The 27,062-nt window shown below is 51.1% G+C and overlaps 2 protein-coding genes and 1 non-coding gene across 7 annotated transcripts; all 3 read left to right on the top strand.

Moving 5' to 3' along the window:
• Positions 1–415: 415 nt before the first annotated feature.
• On the top strand, positions 416–14,761 carry PRELP (proline and arginine rich end leucine rich repeat protein). Of its 5 annotated transcripts, none has more exons than XR_004352222.1 (4): positions 416–585; positions 8,566–9,551; positions 12,080–12,514; positions 14,109–14,761. XR_004352222.1 is itself a non-coding variant. In XM_032648894.1 (4 exons), exons 3-4 carry the CDS (start codon positions 8,582–8,584, stop codon positions 12,253–12,255), a joined length of 1,146 nt encoding a protein of 381 aa, XP_032504785.1. In that variant the 5' UTR covers positions 416–585; positions 6,849–7,028; positions 8,566–8,581; the 3' UTR covers positions 12,256–14,761. The 5 variants fall into 5 exon arrangements, 3 of the variants coding, with proteins under 3 accessions (XP_032504785.1, XP_032504778.1, XP_032504770.1); XR_004352221.1 differs by adding an exon at positions 10,964–11,216 and having other exon boundaries at positions 12,080–14,761; XM_032648894.1 differs by adding an exon at positions 6,849–7,028 and having other exon boundaries at positions 12,080–14,761.
• A 3,688-nt stretch (positions 14,762–18,449) lies between these two features.
• Positions 18,450–18,556, top strand: LOC116745142. The gene has a single exon (XR_004347288.1). It is a non-coding gene; the product is annotated as a U6 spliceosomal RNA (small nuclear RNA).
• Positions 18,557–19,706: 1,150 nt separating this feature from the next.
• OPTC (opticin) lies at positions 19,707–26,066 on the top strand. Its single transcript, XM_032648902.1, has 6 exons — positions 19,707–20,284; positions 21,028–21,163; positions 22,694–22,852; positions 23,554–23,756; positions 24,819–24,914; positions 25,405–26,066. Exons 1-6 carry the CDS (start codon positions 20,051–20,053, stop codon positions 25,573–25,575), a joined length of 999 nt encoding a protein of 332 aa, XP_032504793.1. The 5' UTR covers positions 19,707–20,050; the 3' UTR covers positions 25,576–26,066.
• The last annotated feature ends 996 nt before the right edge of the window (positions 26,067–27,062 follow it).

The raw sequence follows: 27,062 nt of genomic DNA, 5'->3' as shown, positions 1-27,062 counted from the left end.
ACACCCCTCACATTTGGGAATGTAACAGCAGGGGAGTGAGGGGCATTAGAAGAAAGGCAATTGTTAGAAGGAGGAATGAGAGAGTCTGACGCTTTTCATTCCTTTTCCTCTGTTAATTTGGCCTGTTTTCCAAACATGGGTCAAACAATCTCCCTCCCAGAAGCAGCAGCAGCAGAAGGAAATGTTATTAAAAACGGGTCCGTTAGTGGGCATGGTGTGTGGATGAAGTCTTTGGGAGTCTTGGCTGCTAAATAAAGACTTTATTGTTGTCATTCCTCCTTTCCCAAGCTCCCTCCCTCTCTTCTCTCCTCCCTCCCTTCTCCCCTCCCTCCCTCCCTTCTCCCCTCCCTTCCTCACTCCTCCCCTCCCTCCTTACAATTTGCCCGGCCCTCCCCCCACCTAACCTCCCCACCCCAATAGGATCCGGTGGAAGAAAAGCCAGGCAAACACAAGCAGGCACACACCACTAGGAGATCAGAACTTCTAGCTGGCTCTCTGCTGCCACAGCTCCACCAAAGGGCGGGGGGAAACGGAGGGAGCCTTGCCGACTAAACCCAGAGCTGAGAGGAGAGGAAGGTGGTGCAGGTAAGTCCAGTCTGGAGATGGGCAGGAAGGCTCCTGCCGCCAGCCAGTTTCTTCCTGCTCTATCCAAGCTAGTTTATTGATCTAGTCTGTATCCTCTCCTTCCTTCCTCCCTCCCTCCCTCCCTCCCTCCCTCCCTCCCTTCCTTCCTTCCATCCTTCTTTCCTTCCTTCCACCAAATTTTTCTCCTTTCGAAGGAGCTCCAATTAGTCTTCCTCATTTCTTCTCCACGCTCTTCCTTCTCTGCATCATTCTGTACCCATGTATTTGCTTGTTGCGAAAGCTAAACTTTCTTGGTACAGATGTTTGTTGTAGCGCAGAGTGACGCTGCACACGGTATTTCTACAGATCAAGTTCCCATAGAAACCCTACTCTAGAACCCATCTCTCTGCACCTTTCACGTTTTGTCACACACTGTCACAGGCACACACATGGGTCCCACAGAGGCTGCGCTCTCGCTCCACATGCACACCCACGAATACGCACACGATATGAAGGCATCCTGTCCGTTCACCTCCGCTCTTCTGCATTTGACATGCAGGGCTAGAGCACGTAGTGATGAGACACTGGCAGGGACACACACAGGCACGCTCACACACACTGCATCTTGTCTCTGGCCCTCTCACACGCCTCCCCAGCTGTAAGAGAAAAGAGAAAGTGCGTCTCCCCACTGAGATGGCAGAGCCAAAAGAAATCATGTGTCCTGAGTCCAGGCGGAGTAGGAAGGGCATGAACAACTGCAGGAGCTGGAAGGATTTCTTCGTTCTTCAGAACTTAATTGAGTGGGAGAGAGAAAAGCAGGTTTCCAACCTGCACAGTGTCTTCCTAGTAGCTCTGACCTTGGAGGTACTAATTCCCAGCTCTGGGGGCAATTCATTTCTTTTTTCTGCAGGCAGCTAGAAAAGATTTCTCTTTAAATCCACTTCAAAATTATCCCACATTGGTAAGGGGTCCCTGTGGGAGAGCAAAAAAGACAGTAGTTCCTTAATCAGTCAGGGAGGGGAAAACTGAAGTGGCCAACTGAATGGGGCTTGTTTCCAAATAGGGTGGTCCCTCTCCATCTCCCCAGCTCATTCCTCTTTGACAACACAGAGTGCTACCCGAAGGCAGGCAGGGCATGGGCAAGAGCAGGGTCTCCAAATATGGTTGCTCTTCCAAACGCCCTGAGTGCAGGGGAGGGGGAGAGGGGTGCTTACTAAAAATATAGATGCCTGGACCCCTTGCTCCAGACCCACTGGATCAAGACCCAGGAATCTATTGTTGTCTTAGGACTTGAGGGTCAGCTAGGGTTTGAGAACCTGAACCAGGGGCCTGAAGGAGACCTGTGTGGAATTGAAGAGCCCGGGCTGTTAGGTGCACAGAAGGGCTGTGTGGCTTCCTGGACAAGGACTGTCTGATGGAGGAGCTCCCGAGGGTCCCAAGTGGGCCACCCTCTTTTGTGGAGTAGAAACAAGCACCTGAGGGAACAGGGAAGACCTCCTGTGAGCTCTCACCCTCCCTTCTCCTTGTAAGCACTGACAGGTATGTCGTGGGGGTACATTCCAGAAAGAAATTTCCCCCAAGGTAGCTCCAAAGAGTTTATGTTTCCTCTTACCTGCTAATCTGCCTTCCCTGGGCCCCCAGGGGCATGCGTGGGGCTCCCCTCCATCCCTTCTAGATGCCCCCCATCCCCTGCCCAACAGCTGCCTGTTCTGACGGGCTCACACAGAGGATGGGCTGAACACTCCCCCTTCGCCTTCCTGGGAGAGGGGGCAGCAGCCCTATTTATTGGGCCTGTGGGAGAAGCTGGAAGGGGCAGAAAGGCCAGGTGCAACAGGTTGGGATGGGAAGTCATGGGTCACAGTGGGACTCCACAGCCTGCTGAGGAGAGCAGAGTGCACCGTCCCTGGTCAGCATCCCCTCACCTGCTTCAGGAATGTTAGGGGTGGGGGTTACTGAATTGGAGGGACAGAGTAAACGTTCCCCGAATGGCCAGAGGCATCTGTGTTCTCTCTAATTTGTTGGTTCTGAGACCCAAGTGTGGTCTCACAGGCCCCAAAGAGGAGGAAATTTCTCTGTGTAAGAAGGTTGGGAGAAATCCATGTGCCCACCTGCAAAGATCAGCCTTTCGGTGGAGGGCAGGCCTGTCCTCTGGCCAAGCTGGAGGGAAAGAGACCCCATTATTTTGAAATAATGTCAATAATAGCTTAACATTCACTGAGCCTCACTTTTCACACATTTCCTCACTTAACCTTCAAAATAATCTGATATGAAGGTGTTAGTATGCCCATTTTACAGATGAGGAAACTGAAGCTTAGTAGAGGTAAGAGATTTCTCAAGAGTACCCAGCTAAACAGCTGATGAGTTGCAGGGTTGAGACCCACATCTACAAGCACCCAGTGCATCAGACAGATTCTTGTATGCTTTTTTTCAGGGCTTGGAGATGTTAGGGGATGGAGGCAGAGAGAAGGATACGGTGAGGTGACAGGCTGTCAGAGGACTAGAGCCATTCTCACGCTTGTTTCTTCCCCAGGCCCTTGGAATGGAAAACTTGCTCTTCTGGACTAGTGGCCTGAGGCCAAAAAAACACTGTGTTTACACTTTGCCTGGTGGTAGACACTGGGGAGACAGATCGTCTCTCCATAATAGTGTTATATTGATTTTTAGCACTTTCTGATCTGTAGCACATTTTAAAGTTGCTTATCACACTTCTGAAAACAACTGGAGGAGGAAGACAGGGATAGGGAAAACTTCGTTATCTCCATTTTACAGATAAGGAAACTGAGGTGAGAACAGGGTCACGTCACTAGGTCGAGGTAGACGGGCTGTGACCCCACGTCCCCTGTCTAATAGGCACCATGATGCACCCCCTGCCTCTGCCCCAATCAGGCTCACGCTTACTCTGATTTCACTCCCCAGGAAAGGGACAGTGCATCAGTGATGTGCTGAATTTATCACGCCTCCATGTCAACCCTTTCCTTACCTCAGGACCCCACAAGCCCTACTTGGAGGCCTTGGAAGAGTCTCAGGCAGGCTGGCTGGGCCTGCCTCACTCCTCTGCTAACAGCCGATCAGAGACCATCTGATTCACCTAGGTTGGGAGAATAGTTGGAATTCACCTGATTCCAACTCTCTTCTGGGCTTCAGAAAGAGATAAAGGGAACAGGATGGCTTTCAGAAGTCTCAGTTTAGGACAGAAGGAAGGGAATAAAGAAAGAGGGTCATCCCAATGTCCATGGGTGTGTCCAGGGGCAACCCCATCCTCCGTGGTAGGGTCACTGGCTGTGTTAAGCCATGGAGGCTCAGGGGTGACAAGCTAGATGGGAAATCTGACAAAAAAGAAGAACACCAGGAAGTAGCGTGGAGTCATCCTTCTTTAACCCGGGGAGACACACCCAACCTCACTCCCAGCCCAGCCCCAATCCTAGACTCTCTCCATACAAAGCCAATTACCCGTAAACCTGCCCTAATGACTTGGCAAACCCACGTGGACCTCAACCCTGCCCCCAGTCCTGAGGCTAAACATTGCAAGGATCCTGGGAGTTTGAACCTTAAATGAATGAATTTATGAGCTAAGCAGGGACAGGGCTATCTCACTTTAAAAATCAGAGTCTCTCGGACTTCCCTGGTGGTCCAGAGGTTGAGACTCTGTGCTCCCAGTGCAGAGGGCATGGGCTCAATCCCTGGTTGGGGAACTAAGATCCCACATGCCACACAGCGCGGCCTAAAAAAAATAAATAGGTCAGAGTCTCTCTAGAGAATATGCCCTTTTATAAACAAATAAATGAATAAACGAAACCACTGCCATCTGTAGAGATTTTATGCTCTACAACATGACTTAATGTGTGTGATCCTCACACAGTTGAGGAGCCTGGGGCCTGAGGAAGAGGGTCAGAGCCAGGATTCAAGCCCAAATCTCTAATACTTGGAACTGAAATTTGAATTTAAAACTCTCTTAGAAAATGTTCTTAGGGCTTCCCTGGTGGCACAGTGGTTAAGAATCCACCTGCCAGTGCAGGGGACATGGGTTCGAGCCCTGGTCCGGGAAGATCCCACATGCCACAGAGCAACTAAGCCCGTGAGCCACAACTACTGAGCCTGCGCTCTAGAGCCTGCAAGCCACAACTACTGAGCCCACGTGCCTAGAGCCCGTGCTCCGCAACAAGAGAAGCCACCACAATGAGAAGCCCGCGCACCGCAACGAAGAGCAGCCCCCACTCACCGCAACTAGAGAAAGCCTGCGTGCAGCAATGAAGACCCAACACAGCCAAAAGATAAATAAATAAATTTATTAAAAAGAAAAAAAGAAAATGTTCTTAAATGAGGGAGTGAATTTTGGGTCAGTCAAAGCAATTGCTTTCCCCCCACAAACGAGCAGCTTTTTGAGAACCGATGCTGGTGAACAGGCTGCAGGAGGAGGTGAGTGGTTCTAGGTGGTCCACATGCGTTCATTGAGCAAGCAGTGAGCACAGCCTGGCAGAAAGCTGGGAGGCGTGCTTGCAAAGGCATACGAAATTTAAAACTCACACACACTTACGACCCAGCCTAAGGCACTGTTATGACTGGACAGAAGGTTCTGGAAGACAGGAACATAAGAAGGTGTGACTCTGGGCTTTGTGAGGAAGACTGTGGCTCCCCTTGGAGTCCAAGGACCTCCAGTCTGTCACAAATTCTGGTTTGGAGACTTAGACTCTGGGGGCTGCCCAGACTCCAGCAGGACGGCGCACTGCCTGATGAGAAAAGCCTTAGAAATGAGCACTATTTCCTAAAGAAGGAAGTGTGTGCGTGTGCGAACACACACACAAACACACACACAGAATGGTTCAGCCACAGGCTAAGAGAAGGGGTATTGAACAGATCCAGTTTCTCCACGGAACAGGCCCAGGAGCTTCTCCGTGGGAACCTCCTCTCATCTCTGAGAGGAGCTTGGCCAGCCCCAGAGGTCTAGAGTGTAGAAGGGTCAGAGGACCCATGGGAAGATAAGAGAAGTTCCCAAAAGGTCTGGCATAGGCGGTGGGGATGAGGAAGTCCTGTGTTCACGTGGATGGAAGGAGTCGGGGGCAGGCCTGCCAGGTGGAGCTGTGACTAACCTGTGATTCTGTCACCCCCGACAATGAGGCCAAGTGCTTGCTGCCCAGGCCCTGAACCACCAAGAAACACCCCTGAGCGAGGGCCAGCTGCCTGAGTCAGAGTCACAGTGCCTCACAGAGCAGGCTTCCACTCTGGACGAGCTTTTCTTGCTTCCCTCAGGGCCCAGCACCAGGTAGATGCTCTTGGTGACAAAGGCAATGAAGGGATAGAGGGCCCAGCCAGCCTGGGAAGACTCCCCAGGGCAGGGCTTCTCACACCACGAGAGATCTCTTGCTTATTGTCAGGCTTCTGGGTGATCAGGAAATTAAAAACTCCAAAGCAAAAAAATTCAAGGTCACAAAAATTGGGGCTCTTAAAAATGCTTGATTTTAGTACACTAATGTTTTAACCACCTGTTTAAAATCTATGTGTGATATGGTTGTGCTATTTTCAAGAAAATTACAGGACTTGTAACATATTAATTCATGGTTCACCAGTTACAAGTGGTGTGGGGTCCGGCAACAAGGCTCAAGTTTGGTTTTACAATGAATGTCTTTCCTTCTCAGTCCTTTTGGTGTATCCCCAAGACTGTTACATCCTCAACTGGAGATAAAGACAAGAATCTAACTGCAAGGTCCTTTGTGATGGGAGGCCCAGGGGACATGGTACTCCAGGACCCCTTGGAGAGGTCTGCCTGGGAAGAGACCACCTTAGAGGGAGGTGAAGAAGCAACAGAAGCTGCAGGGCAGTCTCTTCCCTCCTCCGTCCTCATCTGTCTTCCGCCTTCTTCCTCTCCTTCCTTCCCATACTCAGTATCCTCTATGAGGCCTCGCTCTTGCACACAGATGACGGGAGGGCGTGCGTTTGCTTATGTGTGTGGTACGGGGAGAGGAGTGGTGTGTGTGTGAGAGTGTGCAGGCTGGGTGTCCAGGGGGTATGTGTGAAAGGTGTGGGGAGACGCCCTCTGCCCCTCCAGGGTGGGCTCTGCCCTCTTTCCTGTTTCTTGTCGCATTCAGCTCCTCCCGAGCATCGGACTCAGGACTAAGTAGCTGGTGAGGGGCTTCTATCGTCTTCCTTTGAGCAAAGCCAGCAGGAAGCCGGCACTGGGTCACACAAGGAAAGATGTGGGCTCCAAGGAAAGAGAGGGGAAGCCTGGAACAGAGGCTTCACAGGGTCCAGATGCAGCTGGGGATACACTCCAGCCCACTCTCTTGCAGGGCACCCCAAGAAACCTGCATCTCCAACGTGTCCCAGACCCCAGGAAGGAGAGGGACAGACCACCACAACTGTGAAGCAGCAACAAGGAGGGCCATTGGAAGCAATGTGGAAACAGAGACCCCAGAGGGAGACCAGAGGGGCTGTCACAGGGATGATGGCCCTGGGAGGGGAAAGTACAGGTAACCCAGCCAGGCCAGGGGAGCAAGTCTATGGGAGAAGCCAATTTCCATCTGCAGACTTGGGTCTACTGCAATTTCCCCAGCTTAATTCAACTCAAACTACATGGCCCTGTCTGAGGTGTCATCAGGACCAAGGGGAAAGGCAACCCGAAGACATCCTTTAGCAACCTAGTCCACTATGTCTCTGAGGCAGGAAGTTCTTCTTTATATCACACCTCAATCCCACCGACTCCGATGGATATGGAAAGCAGCAATACCAGGTCAGGAGAAATGACCCCCACAGCCTTTTTTTAAATCGAAGTCTAGTTGCTGTACAATATTATACAAGTTACAGGTGTACAATACGTTGATTCACAATTTTTAAAGGTTATACTCCATTTATAGTTATTATAAAATATTGGCTATATTCTGTGTGTTGTACAATATATCCTAGTTTATTTTATACATAATAGTTTATACCTCTTAATCCCCTACCTCTGTATTGCCCCTTCCTGCTTCTCTCTCCCCACTAGTAACCACTGGTTTGTTCTATATACCTATGAGTCTGCTTCCTTTTTGTTATATTCACTAGTGTGTTGTATTCCCCATAGCTTTCAGTTCCTTCCTTGTTTATTTCCCCAGGATCCTCCACATCTGGGGAGAAATTCTTGGTGTGTATCCTGCTGGCAAAGACCAGCATTCTCTGAGCTGAGCGCTGGGGGTGAGGGATGATCAAGGGCAGACACAAGGGTACCTGCAGCCCTTCCTTCCCAAGAGCGCTGTGAGCCCATGGAGACCTGGGGTTTTGTCCTGGGTCTGCTGTTACATAGCTTCCTGGCCTTCACAAGCCACTTCTTTCCTCCAGTACTCAATTTTTATAACTAGTCAAGTCTGGACTTGATTGGTGGATTTCAAAACATTTTTAGCAATGCAACTTTTTTTTCAAATGAATGCCTTGGCTAAACCTCAATATACATAACAGATTAAAAAACACAGAGCTGCTCAGGTTGGCACAGGGGTGGGTTGGGGGTACCCCAGGGCCACCCCCTTGGTCTCCCTCTCTCAGGAGGACTCCACAGAAATGGGGGCACAGCTTGAAAACCACCGAGTTATGGGATCCGTAAGGAGCCTGCAGATGTAACACCCCAGGACTCTAGGGCTCACATATTCTAACATCCCTCCTGTAAGGGGAGTATAAGCGGAGGGATGATTTTCTCATGATGCAAATGGGGACACCGAGGGCTAGAGAGGTTAAGGGTCTTCTCCAGGAAGCCCCGGGACTCCTGATTCACAGCCCAGTGTGCTTTCTGCCAGGATGGCTCACACTCTCCAGAGCAGGCTTAACACATTCAGTGGCTAGGCCTCTGGGAGAGGGATCCAGACCCTCCAGCCCTTGTTACTTTCTCACCTGCTGGATACAGGCAAACGAGGAGATGCTTACACTGGTCCCTCCCACAGCTGCCCCTGGAGCCCATCCTGACCAACTCTAGCTGCAAAGACATGTCCTCTCATTACTGAGGTCCAGCAGGCTGATGACTTCCTGTATTCCTCCCCACAGGGGCGTCACCTGGATCATGAGGTCATCCCTCTGCTGGCTCCTCCCACTTCTCCTCATCTTGGCCTCAGAGGTCCAAGGCCAGCCAACAAGACGACCAAGACCCAGACCAAGGCTCCAGCCCAGACCCAGACTCAGGCCCACACCCAGCTTTCCTCAGCCCCATGAGCCATTGGAGCCTACAGACCTGCCTCCTCCCCTCCCACCAGGCCCTCCATCTATCTTTCCTGACTGTCCCCGGGAGTGCTATTGCCCCCCTGATTTCCCGTCTGCCCTCTACTGTGACAGCCGCAATCTTCGAAAGGTCCCTCTCATCCCATCCCGCATCCATTACCTCTATCTCCAGAACAACTTCATAACTGAGCTCCCAGTGGAGTCCTTTAAGAACGCCACGGGCCTGAGGTGGATCAACCTGGACAACAACCGAATTCGCAAGGTGGACCAGAAAGTGCTAGAGAAACTACCCAGCCTGGTGTTCCTCTACATGGAAAAGAACCACCTTGAAGAGGTGCCCTCGGCTCTGCCCCAGAACTTAGAGCAGCTGAGGCTAAGCCAGAACCATATCTCCAGGATCCCACCCGGTGTCTTCAGCAAGCTGGAGAAACTGCTGCTCCTGGATCTCCAACACAACAGGCTAAGCGACGGCGTCTTCAAGCCCGACACCTTCCAGGGCCTTAAAAACCTCATGCAGCTCAACCTGGCTCACAACACCTTGAGAAAGATGCCACCCAAGATCCCCGTGGCCATTCACCAGCTCTACCTGGACAGCAACAAAATCGAGACCATCCCCAGCGGATACTTCAAGGGCTTCCCCAACCTGGCCTTCATTCGCCTCAACTACAACAAGCTCTCAGACAGGGGCCTCCCCAGGAACTCCTTTAACATCTCCAACCTCCTCGTGCTCCACCTGTCGCACAACAAGATCAGCAATGTGCCTGCCATCAGCAACAAGCTGGAACACCTGTACCTCAACAACAACAGCATCGAGAGTGAGTGGGGGCGGGGCTGGGGTGCAGCCACTGGGAGGGAAGCTGGAGTCTCTGCTGCCTCAACACTTTCTCATGAGCCTCATGGTGGGGGGTGCGAAAAGCACCCAATGGGGCCCTGGTCTTCAAACCTTGGTCTTTCCACTTACTATCTATGTGACCTTAAAAGGATATCTGACCTCTCTGGGAAGCCTCCTCATTTGTAAAATGAGAATGGCACGAAGTTGACGTGAAGATTTAATAGTTTAATATGGATAAAGTGCCCAGAATACCATGCTTGGAGGGTAATAGCTTTTCTCCCTCCACCCCTTCCCATCAGCCCCAGCTCCTTTGCCCTCCAGATCTATAGGTAAGGTAGACGTGGAACATAGCCCCGGACATCCTCCTAAAAGCAGAATGGTGACATTGAAATGTTGACTCGAAGATGTCCTGGGCCTGTCCACTGCAGAAACTGGTAGCTGTGAGGAAAGAGGCTTCTTCCCAAGCCTAAGCCTAGGTTTTAAAGAGTCTGCAAAAAGCATACACAGAGAGGCAGCTATATACTCAGAGTATATACAACTGGTAAAAACGTGCAGCCAGAAGGACATGTCCGTATGCAGGTGCTTTCTGAATCTATCTGGAAGGCTGGAAGATTTACGCATATAAGATAGAACACTTAAGGCAGAATTTGCCTAAGCTACATTGACAGGGTCCCGGGCTTGGGATAAAAAAATTGCAGGCCAGAAAAGAGGCTCGAAGTCACAGTTTTACTTCAATCAAAAATGTCAGGTCTGAGTAGAGCATCAGCAGAACAGTTTGAAAACAAAAGAGAAAATATGATCTGGTCCGTGGACAAAATCAGGCTACGTTCACACAAGGAATGCAGCAGCTGTGCAGATAAAGGACACCACGAGGAAAGAGAAGCAGTCCTAAAATAATATTAGGAATCCTTAGTTTTCGAGCCAGAGGATGAGAGGGGGATTTTTGAATTTCTATAATAGTGAAACAAGCAGGTGGGAGAACAGGCTTATTCACTCATCTGAGATAATTACACAAAAGTAGCGGAAGGCTTCTTAATATCTTGTAAGAAACAAACTCAGGAAAAGGGAAAACTACTGTCTAATTTTACCCTGCAGGTAGCAAACTAATGGAACACATTACCCCCAGGAGGCTGTATAGGCCACAGATCTAGACAGAAATGATACCTTGATTAATCCATGGCTGACAAGTTTCTACCACACTGTGGAAGAACAGGCTGCAGGGGTGGGGGGTGGGGCAGTGTATTATCCAGCCTTCTGAGGTTGAAGACAGAAAGGTCACACCCACCCGCACCATTTCACAGATCTGAGAACTGAGCATCAGGGTGGTAAAGTCCAAAGTCACAAAGGTCATAGGAAGAAAATCCATCAATGTCAGGGCTCTTTCTGCTACTCCAGTGTTGAAGAGAGAAGAAAGGGGAGAGAGGGAAGACGAGGAAGAGGAAGAAGGAGACGAAGAGCAACCACAACATCAACCCACAGAAGATAAAAGCAGCAAGGCTTCGGGAGAATCAAAAGCTCCATTGAGAAGATGCCATACCTCCTGTCATCTAATAAGAGGGGAAGGAGAAAATGGAAACTCATTTTCCGTTTGAAAGCCTACCACAATTTGGCCATAACTTACCTTTCCAGCTTACCTTCCCCAGAATCGGTAATCAACTTCAGAATCAACAGATTCGTCGTGTCCTAGGGCTCCGTGCCCTTCCCAGGCCCCTTTTCCTCTTCCTGTCATCCCTATTTCAGTTAATGTAACCACCTCTGCTCACCCTCACGCCTCACATCCTGTTCTCAGGAAAACCTCCAGAGTAACCCATCCACCGGCTGGCTTCAGATCTTGCTTCCCCCTATTGTTTCTCCACACTGTAGCCAGATTCATCTTTCTATAGTACAGACCTGATCATAGGACCCTTCCAGGTTTAGCACTCCAGGATACTATGGTTCATATATCCCACCATCCATCTCATAACAACAGTCCTGCTCAGTGCCATTCCTCAGACTGGAAATCAAAGACCCCATCCTTAGTGAAATATTTGAAGGCCTGCCGTAACTGGTGGCCACAACTTACCTCTCCAGCTTAGTCTTCCTAGTACATCACATTGTACTGTGTACTGGTCCCAAACTCTGCCATGAGCTTCTTGGCCCCCACAGTATCGTTCAAATAGGTCACAGCATCAGAACACCATCCCCAGGTCTCTACCTGCTGTAGTCCTATCTTTGAAGGTTCAGCTGAAAGTTTACTTCCTCTATGACTCTTCTGAGTAAATTTTCAATAACAATTGTTGATCAATTCCAACTTAATTTGTTTCGCAAATGGGTAAATGGAGCCTGGAGGTTACGGTCGACTCATTCACGGGTCACGCGTTCCCAAGAACTGGTCAGCCAGTTCCAGAGAGGAAAACTCTAGAGTCCTTGCCCCTGTCTACCCTCTTCTTCCTCTTTGTCTTTTACTCCAGCCCTGTCAGGCCTGATCCCCTGCCCATCTCTCCTGCTGACTTCTCCCCTTTTTCTCCATAGAAATCAATGGGACCCAGATTTGCCCCAACGATGTAGTTGCCTTCCACGACTTCTCCTCAGATCTGGAGAACGTACCACACCTCCGCTACCTGCGGCTGGATGGAAACTACCTGAAGCCGCCCATCCCGCTGGACCTCATGATGTGCTTCCGCCTGCTGCAATCGGTGGTCATCTAGGCCTTACTCTGCCCCTGGAGCTCCTCTGGCCACATTTGAATGCAGTGGCCCAGGTGCCTGTGTCCACCATTTGTTTTCTCTGTCTCCTTTTCTTGCTCTCAGCTTTGCCATTCTTAACCCACCCTCCTGATGCAAGGACAAGCCACGTACTCTGCTGCCCCTGCAGCTTCTAGAGCAAGACTTCCAAAGGCTTGATTTGGTCCACGCAGCTCAAAGACACCCACTGTACATCCAAACTTCTGGCCCCAGAAGCACAGAGGTGTGTATAAAGACTTCATATTCTCTTCTCTCTCCTCCTCCCCTCATCACTCCTGGGTAAGTCTGGGCTATGAACTGACATCTGGATCTTGTCCTGGCCAAAGCAAGCAGAAGATGGTCAGGGGAAGCCTAGAGGTGAGGTTTGGGAAGTCCTGCTGGAAACTCCTGCATGGTGGGCAGCTCTGGCCCAAAGAGGCTGAGAAACCCGTGTCTCCCTGGCCGAGGATCCCATCTTCCAAAACTGCTGCTCCACCACCCCATTCACTGGTACCAGACAGTGCACCAGCTCTGTGCCAGCCTGTGTTCTCCGGAAAGGAAGTGCAAGGGAACGGCTGAGGGAGGGCAGAGGGTCAGAGATTCACACAAGGGCCTGCATCAGGCTGTCTCTGCATAGGGATGAGATGGGGCCCTCCTTCTCAGCACACAGCCTCCTGGCTGGTCCTCTCTGTTCCAAGAGTAAGAGCAGGGAGGAACATTCCAGGAGAAGAATGGCTCAAAAAACTAGGGATCAGCTGGTGGGAGTCATAGACCCAGGCCGGGCCCCGTGTGGGTGCAGATGGATCCTGCTGCCCCCTTGGCCACTCTGGATAAGAGGCCTGATGCCCTGGGGGAACACAGCATCCACAGTGGAGTGTACAGAGCCACCAACCCCGCCCCGCCATCTGTTCTCTATCAGTGAGGATGGCCCAATTCTTTCCACTCCCGGGAAGCAGTTCCTGAGAAACTGCTCAAGAAGGGGTGGAGCACCTGGAAATCTCCCAGAAGCCTCTTCCACTTATGCAGATTGGCCTCCCCTTCTAAGACAGACACAGCAGTGACACCTGGTGGCTGGTGCTGGCCACATCTGGCTCCCGTGTTCCTGCTCATCTCTCTGGTGTGATTTTCCAAGATCAAGGAGTTGGCCTTGGGTTCCAACTTGGAGAGCCATGGGCGATGTGTATGGTCTCTCTCTCCTCTGGGGTCTAAAGGGCACAAAGGTACAGAGGCCCCAAGGTGGGGGATCTGATTCCCATCATGAGTGAACACAAGTGGGAACCTTCAGGAAACCAGTTGAGGATACAGTTTGTTCCAATCTGCTCTCTTACCTTATGGGTCCCCTCTGCTCTCAGCTTTCATGTGGTACACCAAGGAGGTGGATAAGATCCCCCTCCAAGGACCCTCTGGCGCTCATGTTCCTGTATGCAGCTCCATCCTTTAGACCGTATTCTAATGCAGGACGAGTCCGAAATATTATGCCTTTCCCTTGCAATAATTTATTCCCTGTATGGACTCTCCTTCCCCCAGAGTTCCCACCCCACCCTGTCTGGCCCAGGTGAGCAGTGTGTCAGGCCTCTAAGGGAAGCCTGGGTTCCACGGAGCTGACTCAACTTCATCTTCCCCTTAACTCCCTCTAGGGGATGCTGCCCCTCTACAGCCTCTGAGTGTATGTTGGTGGGGGTGGGGGCATATGTCCTAGAAATGATTAGAATACGGTGCCCACTCCCAAGTTAGGTTGAAAAAAGTTCCAGAGATGTTTAAGAAATTGGATTAAGCTAGGTCCCTAACTTCAAGAAATTCCCATTATACTCTTATTTTTCCCTTTTGCTAATTTACAGAATATGGGCCCATTTCATTACAGCCTCCGTCCCCCATGCTCGCATACAACTGCTTCATTCTTCGAGGCTGCAGCTGGTTTCTTCGAGGCTGCAGCTGGTTTCTCCAAGGCTCCTGCTTAGAGTCAAGATATTATTGTGTCTGTAAGCAACCTGTTGCTATGGCCTGGATAAGCCCCTTCTGCACCTTATCCCCACCTTGCACCCTCAGCCCCTCTGATGAGGCCCTCAGGGGAGCACAGCTCCTGGGACTCCCCGGGGAGGAGGGGTCATTCCCCAGCTCCTGCCAACCTGAAGTGCTTTGATTCAGCAGCAACAAAATCACCATCATCCTGTTGCCGCATCTGGCATATTTCTGCTTCCTCCATTGCTCCCTGTATCTGTAAACCAGAGGAAATTAAATTGGCTTTACAGCACCACCCTCCCACATACAATGTGCTGTTTTCCCTTGGGCTTAAGGAAGCCCCCTCCTGCATATACAAGTTAACTCTCTCAGTGCTGCTGACATATGCACATACAGGTGTGTAGGAAGGTGTGTATGTATGTGTACTCTGTACATATATCTGTTCTTTCTTGAAGACCGTATTAACTTTGTGCAACAACTTTGACATTCCAGCATGCTTCACAGCAGAGAAAATAAAGTTATATGAAAAATACCCTGCTGGAACTTGACAATGTAAACAGATGAGAATAGTACGTTAAAGTCACTTTGCCACCCCTCTCCCCCGGCCTCCCACCTTCCTTGCTCTGAGAAGACTGGTGGAGAAAGGATCCTATCCTTAAGAAGCTCTAGGAAAATGATTTCAAAAGTTTTTTTGGTGAATTTCCCCCAAACTCACAATTGTTACAGAAATAATCCCTAAAGTCAGACAGGTAATCTGACAGCTACATTTGAAGCCCAAATCTCCAAGTTCTTTTTAACCCACACATACCAAATTGTTGAGGTCTCCCAAATGCTCAGTACTGAAAGACACAAAACAGACACCATTCCTGACCAGGAAAAGCTAACAGACTAGTTGAGGACAGGTAGTGTAAGATACACAAAACAATGGCAGAGGTGTATCAAGGACAGTGAGCAAAGGGCCAGCCACATCATCTGGAATGGTCTACATGCTATGCAGATGTTCACAGAAGGGCTAAAACAGGGTACCCTGGAATCTCTCTTCAGGTGGAAGGTTTGTTCCAGAGCCAACCCTGTGGTCCTCCCGGACTACACCATCTTCTTTTGAATGAAAACTGCCGGATGCTGTCCCACCCCTCCCACCCTGCCCCCTAATTTCCTGCTTCAGTTCAATTCAGCACGTTTTCAGCATATATCAACCACGTGCAAGGTTCCCAGCTAAGAATTCAAGGATAAGTAATATATACCCCACGCCACTGAGGAATTCATAAAGGGAAAAATCCATGAATTAGTAATTGCATGTCTTAAGTGTTTGCAATAATGTTGGGTACAGAAAGCATAGTGGAGAAGGCCTCTGCTTCTGCCTGGGAGAAACCAGAATGGCTCCTATCATTTAAGCTGGATCTTAAGGTTTGAATCAGATTTTGCCAGGTGGGAGAAGGAGGAAAAAGCACATAAACAGGAAAGAAGGGAAGCAGCATGAGAGAAAGATTGGAAGACATGGAGTCTACCCTGTATGGGGGGGGGGGGGCGGTGTGTGCCTGAGAGAGGAAGAGAAATGAGTTCCAGCCGTGCAGTTATGTAGCTACAAGCCCTCAGCAGGGAATATACCCTTGCTGTCCAAAAAGCAGGAGAGTTCCTGAAACTTCCACCCCTGCCTCTCTCTCTGCCCACGAACAGGGAAGCAACAGGGTCAGCTGGCTGGACTTCTGTCCCCAGGGCCTGCCACCTCCGTTCCATCATCATGCCCTCCTGCCTTTCCTAATGAGATTCGGATTAGACCAGCTCCGGCACCTCCCGCCACCTTTTCCGGGCTCTCTGGGGGCTGAGCTGCCTGGAACAACAGCATGATCGTTAGACGGTTCCCACGAAGGTCTCACACACACACACACACGCACACACACACACACACACATCCCACGGACCCTCCCTGAAATCCATGGTAACCAGAATGTGTGCCGGTGTGTTTGTGAAACCGAGAGCAGAAGCTGGGAAAGGGTCTAAGACGTGCAGCCTAAATCAGAAGCTGCTCCACTGGGGGCCGGGGGCCGGGGGCGGGGGTGGGGGGGCGGTCCGGGGTGGGGGAGCCGGCGCATGCGTGGCGTGACCGCAAATCTGGCCAAGCTGGCCGAGTGCGTGGGAGAATACCGATTGCAGGGGGCACAGCGATAGAGCCCAGAGAGCAGAGGGCTGGCGGGTGTGCGTCACCGAGAAAGCGGGGAAGGAGAGTGGGAGCAGACTGCAGGGGGGAATGAATGAACAGTCACATCTGCATTCTTCTCAGGGAATAAATGGTGGGAGGTGGGGACGGGTGACACCCAGGCTGACTGGGGGGCGGGGCGGGGGCTCGGGTTTCTGGCTGCAGAGCCTAGGCTGTAGAGAGAGAGTAGAGGACAGCCCGCCACATATGCATTCTGCTTCCTGGGCACCTTCCTGGCTCCAGGGGCTCTCTCCCTCCACCAGCAGAGCCCTGCGTGTCTCTCCACACGCGGGGGGCTGTCTGGGGCACAGGAACAAGTGTTGCTCTGGTGACAAGGTTCTTGAGCTGGGGAAGCCCCCTCCACACCAGCTGGTGCCCAGGAGCACTGCAGGCTGAGCACTGCCCCTGGGGCCAGGCTGTTAGCTCTGACCCTTCACCTGTTGTGCCAGGGCAGAGGTGAGTTCTGCCAAGGCCATCTCTTCTGAGGGCACGGAGAGACATGGCCTCAGGACCTCAGGGGTGAGGCAAAGAAGGGGAGGGTCATATGAATAAAGGAGAGCTCTCTGGCCTGAGAATCAGGAAATCTAGGACCTAACCCTGGCTCTGTGTGACCTTGGGCAAGTCACCTCACTTTGCTGGGCCTCGGTTTCCCCACATGCTCTATGAAAGGTTTGGATTAAATGATCCTAAGGAGAACTATGCAGCTGGGATTCGGTATCTGGTTAGTAGGAGGAAGTATGGAGGAGCCTCACCTATGAACCTGGGCAAACATGTATGCAGGCTGGCAGACTCCTGGGGACAATGTCTTTGCCCCTTACCCGTGCCTTCAGCAAGGACTTGCCCTGCAGCAACCTAAGGCACCAGGGAAAGGAGAGTCTCTCCTGACACATGCATCTTTGGTAGGGGACCATGGAGTGGGGGGGGGAGTCTCCTCGGCCCCCTGAGGACCCCACACAATGCCTCCTGGTGTTTATGATCAGGAAGGTTTTTTCTAGGGCTCAATCTTATAGATTTGGGAGAATTTCCTATATCTTCCTCCCCATCATCGTCAGAGAGCTTGAAGTTGGCTATCAAATCCTGCTCCATCCCCCATTCACCTTCTCTTTGAATCTCTTTCCCTGTGGTGATCTTTATTCAGTTATGGTCCTGTATTAGAGGTCCAGGTGGTGGGTAGTGGTGCTGGTCGGAGTACCTCAGCTGAGCCTCTTTTAATCTTTGGATTGCATCTATGAAACCAAAGCCTTATCACTCTCTGGCTGGAGAAAAAAGCTGGAAAGCCAAGCCCCATCCCTCCACATACCCCCACTGCTGCCTTCTCTTCTTGGAGAGTACAGAATCTGAGGGGTTGGTCTCCCCTCAGGAGGTGAGAACCACCTGCCCCCTCAAAGAGGGTGGGCCAGAAAAAGAGAGATGTAGCAGACAGAGAGAGGAAAAGATGAGGGGAGGTGGGGAGGGGTACGTATAGGGGGCTGAGAGTAGAAGAGGTGGAGGGAGGGAGAAAAAAAATCTTTCAAACCAAGCAAAGGAGTGGGATGAGGGACCCGCTGAGGAAGGAGGAGAAGAAACAGCTGGACGTCAGGAAAAAGAGAAGTCTGATTGGCTACACGCCTGCCTTGGCTGGCTCCCTTGCCCTCCCCAGGCGACAGTCTACCCAGACCCCTCCGTGGGTCATGACTTCTCCATCAGAGTCCCCACCTCTCTGGAAGCTGTGAGCCTCCGTTTGGAACCAAAAGAGTCTCCAGGGGTAAGGTTCAAGGCTTTGAGGGGTTAGGCCCATTGGTATGCAAATGAGGGAGAGTGCTTGTGGGGAGGAGAGCACAGGGGTGCAGTGAGGTGGGGTGTCTGGGTTGAGACAGGGGATTGAGGTTGGAGGGAGGCAGTAAACTGTCTTAGGGCTTTTGCTTTAAGATTTTTTTGATTATATAATTTGGTTTGGAGTAACGTATGGGAGGTAAGATGAAGAGACACCTCTTGCTAGGATGGGGGCTTACCCCACTGCCCAGCAAAAACTAAGAAAGGGAGCGTGCTCGCTTTGGCAGCACACATACTAAAATTGGAACGCTACAGAGAAGATTAGCATGGCCCGTGCACAAGGGTGACACGCAAATCTGTGAAGCTTTCCATATTTTTTTTTTTTTTTGCTGCATTGAGTCTTTGCTGCTGCGCGCAGGCTTTCTCTAGTTGCAGCGAGCAGGGGCTGCTCTTCGTTGCGGTGCGCAGGCTTCTCATTTTGGTGGCTTCTCTTGTTGCGGAGCACGGGCTCTAGGTGTGCGGGGTTCAGTAGTTGCAGCATGCTGGCTCAGCAGTTGTGGCACACGGGCCTAGTTGCTCCGCGGCATGTGGGATCTTCCGGGACCAGGGCTCGAACCTGTGTCCCCTGCTTTGGCAGGCGGATTTTTATTTATTTTTTTTTTTTGCGGTACGCGGGCCTCTCACTGTTGTGGCCTCTACCGCTGCGGAGCAACAGGCTCCGGACACGCAGGCTCAGCGGCCATGGCTCACGGGCCCAGCCACTCCGCGGCATGTGGGATCCTCCCGGACCGAGGCACAAACCCGCGTCCCCTGCATCGGCAGGCGGACTCTCAACCACTGTGCCACCAGAGGAGCCCTATATTTTTTATAATTGAGTCACTTTGCTGTACAGCAGAGATTGGCACAACATTGTAAATCAACAATACTTCAGTTTTTAAAAATGAAGAAAAAAAGAGGGAGAGTCTACTAGAGACTTGTGTAGCCAGCTTTGGGGAGAGCTGCCTTATCAGAAGTACACTGGGTACCTCACATCCACACTGCACACATTCCTTGACCCATCTGTGCATATGTGGATGAACATTTGAATTCACCTGTACACAGAAACCTAAGGAACTTTCTGAGTGTGTACAACCAAACACAAAGAGCTCTTTTGTTTCCGTAATCATTTGTTTCTAAAAAGCTGCATTTATAAATAGATTTTAAAACTAACATGCTTTTTTACACTGTAATCAATTTTTAAGCCTATGTTCTCTAAATGGACTAGTCATTCTTGGAACTAGGCATGTCTTATTTATTTCTGTGCCCCCAGAGACAAATCCAGTGCCTGGGACTATTAAGATATCTCATAAATGTTTGTCAAGCAAAGGCATGAATGAATGAATGATCTTTTTAAAAACCACAGGATTGCTTAATGGTGAAGTTTCTCTGAATCTAGTTTAGTGGCTAATGGTTGTACTCGGAGTGGGTGGCTGTATAAGAGAGAACATCTGTGTAAATTCACAAGTGTGTGCCTAGTTAGTAGGGAGGTATGTAGACAAGGGGACATGCATGAGTGTGTGTGTGTTAAGTAAATGAGCCTTTGCCAGGTGCCTGCACTTTCCTGCGTGAGTGAATATCAGTGTGTGGATGAGCATGTAGAGACTGAAGTGGCGAGCAGTGCGGGGGGCTGGCAGGAGATATCCCCCTAGATGTAGCCCCAGCCTTGAAGGAGCCTGCACATGCAGTGAAGGCACTAAGTCTGTGACAAATGGCTTAAGAGTCTGCAAGTGTGGGGGTGGGAAGTGGAGTGAGTTTGTGAGCTGTTCCCCCAGGACTGGATACCTAAGTGATTCGGCCCCATTCTCATCCCATCCCCCACCTGCCAGGACTTCCATGAAGCTCCTGGCCTTACTCAGCCTGCTGGCCCTGATGCTGGCCCAGGAAGTAAGGACAGCATCTCTCCCAGAGACGGAGAGGGAGCCGGAAGGAGACCAGCCACACGGAGAAGGCGATTCTTATGCAGTTCTGCAACTGGGAGACTATGTCCTGAGCCTGGACAACTACGATCAAGTCATTGACCTGAGCAACTATGATGAACTCACAGACTACAGGGAGCAGCTCCCCAAGGTGAGGGGCATGCAGCAGACCCATTGCATTCCCTGCAAGAAACTGGGAGCCTGAGGCCTGGTCCCTCTCTACCTGTTCCATAATGCAGGTATCTCAAGCCTCCACCTTTCTCTAGGAGGTGGAAATTCTTGTCCCTCCACAGGAACTTGTCGTTTAGATAATACTAAGAAAGAGGACACAAAACTTCAAGTTCTTTGTCTGTTTGTAGCAAATTTAGTGGGACTTCCCTCAGAAGTCATACATCCCTCCTTCTCTCTGCCTTCAAGACCCTAAGGTGTATCTCACTGGGACAAGAGCAATGTCCTCACATTCTCCCTTGGAAAAAGGAATGCTACAACCTGTCTTTTCTTAGACTATCTTCAGTTCTGAAGTTCATTTTTCAGCCCTTTCTGGCCTTTGCAGGGACTGATCTGAAGTCTGCACTCATCTCCTGTCTGACCTTGGTCTGTGCGGGCAAGGGAAAAGCCCAGCCTGGGGGGTCTGGAGATGGGGTTCTGGCTCTGTCACCAGATGGCCCCTTGAGCTCAGTCCCTCCCCATCTGGACCTCAGTTTCCTCAGCCACGTCATGATGAGGGACCAGATGCTCAGAAGGCCCTTGCCTTGCTCACTCTTCCTGCCGTCCCTCCCTCGTTTTCCACAGTGACTCTTTGCAAGCTTGAAATTGGTCGCTGAAGTTCCCAGAATCCAAAGTGAAGCCCCTCTCAGCCCCTCAAAGCTGGCTTACTGTATACTGTGTCTCCAGGTTAAAGGGACCAGCCTGGCTTCTCCAACCAGGACAAGTTTCACTCAGAGCACAAGGGCTCCAAGGACACCCCCTTCAAACCCCACAATGGCCAGGCCTACGACGCGGGGCCTGCTGGTTTCCCTGACCAGCCATGGTAAGTTCACAGGCACAGGTCTCAATAGCCACAGGTCTTGGGCCGGCAGCCATGACCCAGCACCAGGGGTGCCAAAGAGGAATGCAGTCAGAGCTATAGGGAGTGGAGGATCAGGGAGAGAAGGGGAAACAGCTGCAGGGGAGGAAAAAAAAAAAACAAAGGGAGAGGCTGGCTGTTCCTAATGCTTCTTCCTGAGTGCACAAACTGGATAGGAAGCAAAGAAATGCAAGAACTCCGCTGTGCCTAGAAAAGCCACCTACCTTAATTAATAGCGTCGCTGGGGGAGCAGGTTGAGTGGTAATTAGATTAGAGACAATTAAAGGCCTGTAGAGAAGAATAAATAACTTCGTGGCCGTCATTTGGCATGGGGGCAAATGAAGCAGTCATACTGCTTTTCAGCTTGAATTCCCTGGTTAGCAGCTTTTCCCTCTCCCTGAGGCCCTCCTGGAGACTCTGGGATGCGGGCATGTCCGCCGGTAGGGGGTTGGCGCTCTGCTGGGGATCAGAACTGAGCCAGAGGAGGAGGCAGTTAATTCCTGACTTGCCCTTGTGCTCGGTTCCTGTTCTCTTCTTGAGATGTTTGCCTTGGGTGGGTATAGGGTAATGGGGCACCTGTAGAGAAAACACTTCTGTCAGGAATCCATGACCTCCCAGGCTTAAAGAGACCACAAAGGGCCTCAGCTGGACCTGCCATTCAAGGCCTGGGGATAAGTACACTGTCTGGTCACGACTGGTGAAGAAGAGCTATCTCTTAATCTTGGGTCTGTGTCACTACCAACAGAGTTCCCCCTTGAGTTGGACGAGCAGTGGTCTCCAGTAATCTCTGTCCTTTCTAATAACAAGGGATGGAAACCTCCTGCAGTAGTCAGTAAAACCTTCCCAACTTTGTAAAGCCAGTCTGAGCTCAATGGCCTGGCCTAAGTCTCATGACCACTGGTCATGGACTGAGAACAGGGGAGGGATGTTTTCCAATAGAAAACTGAGATGCTGATAACGATGAGAGGGGGAAATGAATCCTGGGCAGGCAGTGTACACTCCACCTTGGCTCTATTATGCTTTTTGGAGCCACACAGAACATGTCTAACTCCTCGCCCACCAGGCAGACGGCAGAACCGGCAGCCATTGGCCACTCCACTGAATCTGGCTTTATTTCATCTTCATTGCACCTTTTAGGACCAGAGAGGAGCCCTATGGAAAAGAGACTGATAGATGTCCTAGAAACGCCCACAGAGGCCCAGAAAAACCTACACAGGACCAGGGTCTGATAAAGGCACTAATGGGCTTGGATTGTAATGGGTAATAACTGAGGGTGGATCTGCTTCTCTTAGGTCAAGGGCTGAGTGCCAGGCTGGCAGCGGCCAACAGCACTCCTGGGTACATTGTGACAGTCGGTCTGGGCAGCAACCCAAGAAGACACAGACAGCCACGGCTCAGACACTCCCTGGGGCCAGGGCTATTGGTCCCAAGGGCTGAAGGGAGTCTGACTGAGGAGGGGGGGTCTCCCTTTGTTCTGTCTTCCACCTGGGCCAGGCCTGCCAACCTGTCTGATCTGCGTGTGCCTTGGTTCCTCTGTGTACTGTGATGATGCTGACCTAGAGAACATCCCTCCTCTTCCCCAGACAACCGCTTACCTGTACGCCCGCTTCAACCGCATCAGCCATATTCGGGCTGGAGACTTCAAAGGGCTGAGTATGTAATGTCCTGGTAACAGAAAAGAGTGGGTGGGCAGAGGGAACCCCCGGGGTTCTCTCCCTTGCCACCCAGCCACATTGAACTGTCACCAGACCAAGTGCCTTTCCCTGTTGGCTTTCAGTCTCTCCAGCTATCAAACAGAAATAGCCCCAGTCTCTTTAATTCCTTTGCTTGAAGATTTTTAGATGGCAGAAGTGACCTGTTCTTGTATGTTCTCCCCGAAGCTATGGGAAGCAGGGGAGTAGAAGGTATGATCAAGCCTACGTTTTCAGGCTGTCCCAGCAACTGTAGCTCTCTGCCGTCCTGGCCTCTGGACGAGGCCATGTTAACTCTTGTGTCTAATCCAGATTCTTCCACTAATTACTGACAGCCTTCCTGGGCCTCATTGTTCTTTTGTGTAAACTAACAGGTAGAAGTGGGATGGATCTAGGGATTCCTGAGCCTGTTGGGTCTTACCCTCAAAAAGCTTCTTCCAAGCCAATCCACATAGGACAGAACTCCAGGGAAAGGTATTACAGAATCTGAGGGCTTTTCCAGGTTTATAAAGTTATTCCTTCTGGTTTGGACCTGGTGCCGGTGGAGAGCTGGCTAGCATCCCCTATCCTGAGAGGCAGGGAGCAGGGCACAGGCAGCTCCAGCAGGAGCAAGGGAAGATGGTATGTCCCTCATCTCTCTGTGTTCTGCCCTGCACCTCTTAGCAAAACTGAAGAGGATTGACCTCTCTAGCAATTTCATCTCCTCCATCGATGACGATGCCCTCCTCCTGCTGCCTGCTCTGCAGGATCTGATCCTCCCTGAGAACAAGCTGGCAGTGCTACCTGTGCTGCCCACTGGCATTGAGGTCCTGGACATCCGCCTGAACCAGCTCCAGAGTTCAGGGATACAGCCTGAAGCCTTCAGGGTGAGCCAGGGCCTTAAGTCCCCCATCTACCACCTGCCACCCATGCCTACAACCACACACACACACACACACACACACACACACACACACACACACACACACACACACCCATGGCCCTCATGGGATATCTCTGCTCCAACCCTGTTCTGGGGCGTGAAAATCAAACCCAATTTTCCTCATCTAAACCATCAGCAGCTCCCCCTCTCCCTCTGTGGGGCACCTGGTCTCTTGGCTTCTTTCTGTGCAACTGCCCAGTCACCTCCCTGTGCACCAACATCCTCGCACACTCAGTTTCTGCTCCCCTAAAACTTTGACTTACATGTGACTGGACTTGCAGTGGTACTGGCTCCAGTTCTCACTCTACATATTCTTTTATTTCCAAAACCCATCACTAACTGACCAATCACTGTCTTTCTAGGAGCAAACTCTCAAGAGAGAAAATCTGGTCACTGGCTGGCCAGTTTTGATGGGAAGGGCTCAACACATGGCACAAATATGGCCCCCTGGGCTGCCCACTCAGCAGGGCCAGGAAGAGTCCTGGGGACAGTTCCAATGAGGAAGTGAAGAGGGGTGTGGATGAGATTGACACCCCAGCTCTGTCACTCTCACATATGCAATTTGTTTCCATTGTGCCTGTGGCTCTCATTACGCTAGTCCGAGTATTTCCTGACCATGCTCTCCATAGCTGCTCCAGATTTAGCATCTGGAGACTTTTCATTTGGGAAAGTCCCTTCTGATAGCAGAGATGCTGAGGCTGGGCCGAAATGTCCTGCGTCCTGCCTCCCACCCATCCCTGCCCCTTGCCTGCTCTTCCCAGAGTCGCCACTGACACTGCCGAGTGCCTTCACACTCCCCCAGCTGCTGGCGCCTCAGCGGCAACAGCTTTTCCTTCTGCATCCAGTGGGAGGAAATGAGCCTCCCCCACAGCACCCAGCGCGGAACCTGGCACCAGGCTGAGGCCCAGGAGACCCTGAGTGAGCGAACGGGGTCACATCAGCCACCCATCACTGCCAGGGCCCCACAGCACCCACCAGCCTCACGCACCCTTTGCCTCCTCCCCAGGCGCTGGAGAAGCTGCAGTTCCTCTACCTGGCCGATAACCTTCTGGACTCCATCCCCAGGTCCCTGCCCCTGAGCCTGCGCTCACTACACCTGCAGGTGAGCGGCCTCCCCAAGAGCAAGGGCATTGAACAGCACAGAAAGTGGAGGTCAGATTGCAGGGAGCCCGCCCCTTAGGCAGCGGTGGGTCTACGTCACTGAGAGCTCATGGGAGACAAGGATTGGTAGGTGTTGTTCAGACCACTGTCCACAGACGCAGTTTGATTTCTTCCACTTCCTGCTCTTTGAAACACTTCCCCATGTCCTTATCCCATCTCACCCAATTGCTCGTTCCTTCTCCCCCTTCCCTTACCCTCTGTCTCCCGTCTTCCCTTCTTCCCTCTCAATCTCCCCTCTCTCTCCATCCATCCTCAATGGGTCTCCTCTCCTCTTTCCTTGTATGGGGCGTTGGCTTTCTGTGCCTTGGTTTCTCCAGTTGTAAAGGGGAGGCGAGCTGGTAGGGAGAACACACTGAGCCTGCCTTCAGTGCGGCCTGAGGGCAGAATCTCCGGGCGGAGCAGGCTTGCAGCTGTCAGTGTGTTCTTTCCAGAATAACATGATAGAGACCATGCAGAGGGACACCTTCTGTGACGCTGAGAGGCCCAAGCACACAAGGAGGCAGCTGGAAGACATCCGCCTGGACGGCAATCCCATCAACCTGAACCTCTTCCCCAGTGCCTACTTCTGCCTGCCTCGGCTCCCCACAGGCCGCTTCACCTAGCTCACCCCTTCCACTGCTCCCAAGTAAGAGCCTTGGAGGACCACCAAGGGCACGGGCCTCCTGGGCCACAGGGCCCGATCCCTGTCAGCGGTCTTTCATCCAGGCACTAATCATCCTCAAGATGCAATTGCAAAACTCCACACACACCCCTCCCCCAACACACACACAGCACGGAAATGTCCTCCAGGAGCCAGATTTGTATTTCTCCATCCTCTTTCCTGAACACCTTATGGCTCCTGGCTCAGAGAATAGCGACGTCTGCAGCAAAACTCTTTCCCATATCCCCCATCCCTCCTACCCATACAGAATGCCAAGAAAATCATGTAAGAGGAAGAGGAGGAACAGAAAGAGAAGGAGGAAGTGGGGAGAAGCAGTGGCGTGCTGGAGCCAGCTCTTACTACTAGGCTCGCAAGAACTGATCATTAAAATTTTCCAGAATTTTGCAAACCAGTTGTTAAATACAGCCATTATTAAAAACTAAATTATATAAACTCACAATTAAATGTATTATGTTAAAAACAAATGTAATAAATACTCAAACTCATCACTTCCCAATTACTTTACTATGTTTTACTATTAACCATGTTCTTGAACTTACTTACGTCCACGGTACCTGTGTGGTGGAACTACTATATAATGACAGGCTACTGCTGCCCATCTCTTCCCAGCTCTGCTTTCAGTGACATCACACTGGTAGCTTGAAATTGGCCATGATGGGAGTATTTACACCACGCACATCGGTAAACACTACACATTAGGATTTTTTTGAGAAAGAGAGAGAGCCTGTTGTTAAGCAATTTCTAGCACACCACTGAGGAAAAAGAAGAGCTATTTAAACTACCCCTCCCCGTACTTCCAGGCCACCCCACTGGGGGTAGGGTGGGGTTTCTGTGGGGCTTTAAAATTTTTCTTACTTTTCCTGTGCCAGGGCTTCCTGTTAGATTTGGAGGGAGTCATTCATAAGGATGGAGAACTGACATGAATCTTCATCCGGATGCCTGCTTGTAGCGCTTCCCTGTTCCCGGTTCAGTGACCAGCTTCTGAGCACGGGTGGCTCAGCCAGCTGGTTCCTAGCCATGCTCTCTTGATGTTTAACCACCAGAGGGCAGCCTTGTGCAAAGATAAATAAATATAGCAATTACTCACCTTCTTGCAACCTTCTTGGATCCTGGGCTGGGCCTGCTGTACCGGGCGAATGGGAAGAAGGGCAACTATGATCTAGCCAACTTGCCCCTTGAATTATAATGGGAAGAGAGATGTCATCTTTCTCCTTCTTATAAGGACATGTTGGGCAAGGGGGGGGGGTGGTGTTATAGATCGGTGCTTGGCATCAGGTGTTGACTGGGGCATAGAAGAAGGGTGAGGCCAGCAATTCATGTATTCATTCAGCAAGGGTTTTATTGAGCACCTACGTGCTATGTGCAGATGGTATGCAATAGACATACTCCTTTTCTTCATGGAGCTTAAAGTCGAGTGTGGAAGACATG

This window comes from Phocoena sinus, chromosome 1 (genome assembly GCF_008692025.1).
Source record: "Phocoena sinus isolate mPhoSin1 chromosome 1, mPhoSin1.pri, whole genome shotgun sequence".
Lineage (NCBI taxonomy): Eukaryota > Metazoa > Chordata > Mammalia > Artiodactyla > Phocoenidae > Phocoena > Phocoena sinus.
This window is presented reverse-complemented; position numbering and strand designations above follow the sequence as displayed.